Source organism: Cyprinodon variegatus, unplaced genomic scaffold, assembly GCF_000732505.1.
Source record: "Cyprinodon variegatus isolate N-32 unplaced genomic scaffold, C_variegatus-1.0 Scaffold213, whole genome shotgun sequence".
Taxonomy (NCBI): Eukaryota; Metazoa; Chordata; class Actinopteri; order Cyprinodontiformes; family Cyprinodontidae; genus Cyprinodon; species Cyprinodon variegatus.
The window spans coordinates 260,029-263,437 of NW_015150666.1; the positions used below are offsets into that span (position 1 = coordinate 260,029).

The following is a 3,409-nucleotide window of genomic DNA, read 5'->3' on the forward strand; positions in this document are numbered from 1 at the left end:
TTCTGTACCCAAGCTGGGTTCTTGGCCCCAGAGAAAAGTTCTTCATTTTCCCCACATAGCTTTATGAAAAGCTCTTTCTGCTTCTTGCTCCCTTTAAGAAATACATCTTTAAAATGACTTCAACCATGTATTTTTGCTGGAATTCAGGTTCTTGTCTTTTCATGCAGAAACATTATTACAACTACATCTTTACTTCGACAAAAAAGATATCAAGGCTTCAGCAGGATTACAATTTTGAAATGTATTCAGGAATGATCTGATATGTTCTATTATGTTTTATGGAAGAAATGTATGGAATTAGAATGGAAAGTAGGACTTAAATGCACTATTAACGTGGGAAAAACGTGGGAAACATGGGGAGTATAAAGATTGAACTTGCTTTTTATGTTTTAAATATTTTTGGCTCCTGCAGGTTATTGCATTTCACCCCAGCAGCCACTAAGGACAGCAGAGGCCTGTTAATCACATGTTTATTAAGGGAGGGAAACACCTGAACATAAAGGACAGTGGGTCCTGGGGAGCAAGTTTGAAAACCATTGTAATGAAGCAGTTTTATTATCTTGTACATTTAACAAACACATAAGGTGTATTTGCAAAATAAATCATATCTGTTTTGCCAATACCAGACTTTATTTTACTCGGTATCGAATCGTAAAGGAAACTGGTGGTATCAAACAAATTTAGGAAGATGGTTTAAGGGAAAGAATCTGTTCATTTTTATATACAGCCATGTGACTGAATAAAAATAACAAAAAGGTCATGATTTAAAACAGTGATTTGTTTGTCAGCCTCAAAAGTTCACTCCAAGCTCAGATCAATACTTGAAAGCACTACTTTTATCAGTCTAATCTATTTTGAGTTGCTTTTTTTTTTTATCTTTATTTACAATCCACCCAAAACTTAAACTACTTTTTCACTTTACATGTGAACGTTACTAAGCTGCTGATAAGGGTATCCCCTCCTGTCGCACATGGATGACGTCTAATTTTCTATTTACTAAGGAACTGCCCCTTTGGCTTCGTTGTAGCATTTTTTCTAATTCTGAAACTCCATAACATCTGCTTGCCAGACAGGTACGACAGCTGTCTCTATTGCCTGCACCCATTATTTAAACTGTAAACACCTCAAATGCGTTTGTCGACAATTGAAACGAACGCTGAAGACTGCCTGACAGTTTAGCTTGTTGCTCAATGTAAGGGCTAACTAGCTACCTGCTAACCAGTTAGCTAAGCAGTTTTAACTGTTACTTGCTTTTGCGAACACAACTGTTTGTTGCTGTAATGCCATTTTTAGAGTAACACGAAGTTAATCGGATGGTTGATGGAATAAGCGTTTGCGTTTATGTTTAAATTGATTAATAATCATATCGTAACAGGTCTGTTAATCTGCTGACAGGTGAGCAGCATGGTGGGTAATGACAGTGTTTATCAGATCTGGTTCACCAATTACTCTGTATTTATTCATCTATTTTCTGTTTTTACATCTAATCTATTCACCAGTTATTTCTTTAATTTATTATTTTCTGCTTTTGTCATTTTCCAGCAAATATTTTACCAACTACTATTATTAGTTAAGTTAGCATTCTTTATATTGTTTTTTTGTTTGTTTTTTACATCAACGCCTTTGCAGTTTCTCAGAACATGAAATTATATTTAAACTACCATATCTAGTTAATTGCGATATTTTGCATTTTCATAACAGAGGCCTGAAGCTTTTTCACCTGATATGGAAAGACGTTTAATAACGTTTTCAAATACTGCAGAACTACGCAAGCTGTCAGAAACCTGCAAACATAAACCTGAATGTATTTTATTGGCTTTTTAATCTGCTTTACCATTTAACATCACATTTCACTGAAAAGTGGAAGTAAAATAATGCATTGTCTCAGAATGTTTTACTAATTGATTTAATGTGTTTTACATAATCAGCTTTTTTTTCTTATACCTTAGAATTCCTAATCCAATGCTGCCAGTTGCCATCAGCAAACACTGAACAGTGTGTTGCCTTCCAGTACAATGCCAACTCTAAACAGAGCTACAGTTCAACATACCAAATTGTATTCATAGGCTTGAATGGCCCGCTCAAATTTATATCCTAAATACAATGGCTTCCTCATCTAGTCTGAATGAGGTTGATTTACTAATCAAAATTTTAGAATTATACATATCCCAAAAAAAAAAAAAAGTGTGTGTGTATATATACTCTTTTTTTTTTTTTTCCTGATCAGAATCATTTGCATCTTTTTGTTTCACTTAGCATTTCCATAAAACAAACTAATATTTGTGGTGGTCATGAGAGGAATCCCAAAGCTTATTGAAAAATGTGAAAATGAACCAACCAGCACATGAAATATGAGGTATGATTCATTTTCCAAGGTTCATCCTGATTGGATAGGTTTTTTATACTGTTATGTTACATTACTGGAGAAATTTAATTGTGTTGTTTTATTTATAATGTAAGTGCTTAGTAACACAACTGGACACTGCAGACATAGAAATCCGCAGTATTTATGGGTGAGAAGCTAAACAAACATGCTAAATATTTAAAGATAATGGAGGATTTCACTTGATGTATAGATGTTTATTAACCAAACTCAAGAATGATTAATATGACCTTAGATTATTTGACCAGAAAAAAACAACAACAAATGTAAGATTGTTGTTGTTGTTTTAAAAGTAGCCAGTCAATATTGATTACATTCAGACTCAGGGCACGTTTTCAAAGAAACATCTTGATAGCATCCAATTTTTTAAGGACTATAAAGTATAATGGGTTTATTGTACACCTTTAGTTTTGATTCAATAATTAAAATGAACATAAAAGAAGAAAAACATTCCTCTCATTCTTTGGCAGAAGTGATGCAAGCGACAGGATTAAATGCATGACCTATTTTTTTCCCCTATCTTTTATTAACTTTGCATTATTTAATCCTGTTTTAAAAGTGAGAATATGACATTATCAATGTGACATCTTATGCAATAATTTGAACACATTTTTATATCTGCTTTCCGCTTCTCCTTTTAAGGCTGGGATCTTAAATGGAGTAAGAGTGGAGCCCCGATGAGATGACTGACCAGGGCAACAATAATCACAACATCTCCTGCAACCCCTTTGCTGCCCTCTTTAGCTCACTGGCTGATGCCAAGCAGTTTGCATCAAGCCAAAAACCACAACAGCAGTCTGCTCAACCGCCCTGTGAGTACAGTTAAAAGACTCTTCATTACAAAATACACACACTGAATGTTGCACACAGATGTGATGCAGTGTACTTGTCTGATCTCTTCTTTTTGTAGAACGGTTGAATAACAGTAATCACCACATTGCAAACTTATTTTTACTTTTTGAGGGAAAAGAGTAAAACTGTGGCAAACTGATATACAGTGGGGCAAAAAAGTATTTAGTCAGCCAC

General features: G+C 34.3%; 1 protein-coding gene across 5 annotated transcripts in view; it reads left to right on the plus strand.

The window, feature by feature from the left end:
- Positions 1 to 978: 978 nt before the first annotated feature.
- Positions 979 to 3,409, plus strand: part of ube4a (ubiquitination factor E4A) — a 15,919-nt gene continuing 13,488 nt past the window's right edge. Inside the window, exons 1-2 of one of the 5 annotated variants that reach the window (XM_015380404.1) lie at positions 979 to 1,073; positions 3,026 to 3,195. In XM_015380404.1, coding sequence (XP_015235890.1) covers positions 3,066 to 3,195 — 130 coding nt within the window. In that variant the 5' untranslated portion in view covers positions 979 to 1,073; positions 3,026 to 3,065. Of the gene's footprint in view, positions 1,193 to 1,255; positions 1,408 to 2,265; positions 2,357 to 3,025; positions 3,196 to 3,409 lie in introns of those variants that run through there. The other 4 variants (XM_015380405.1, XM_015380406.1, XM_015380408.1 and 1 more) reach the window with 4 other exon arrangements.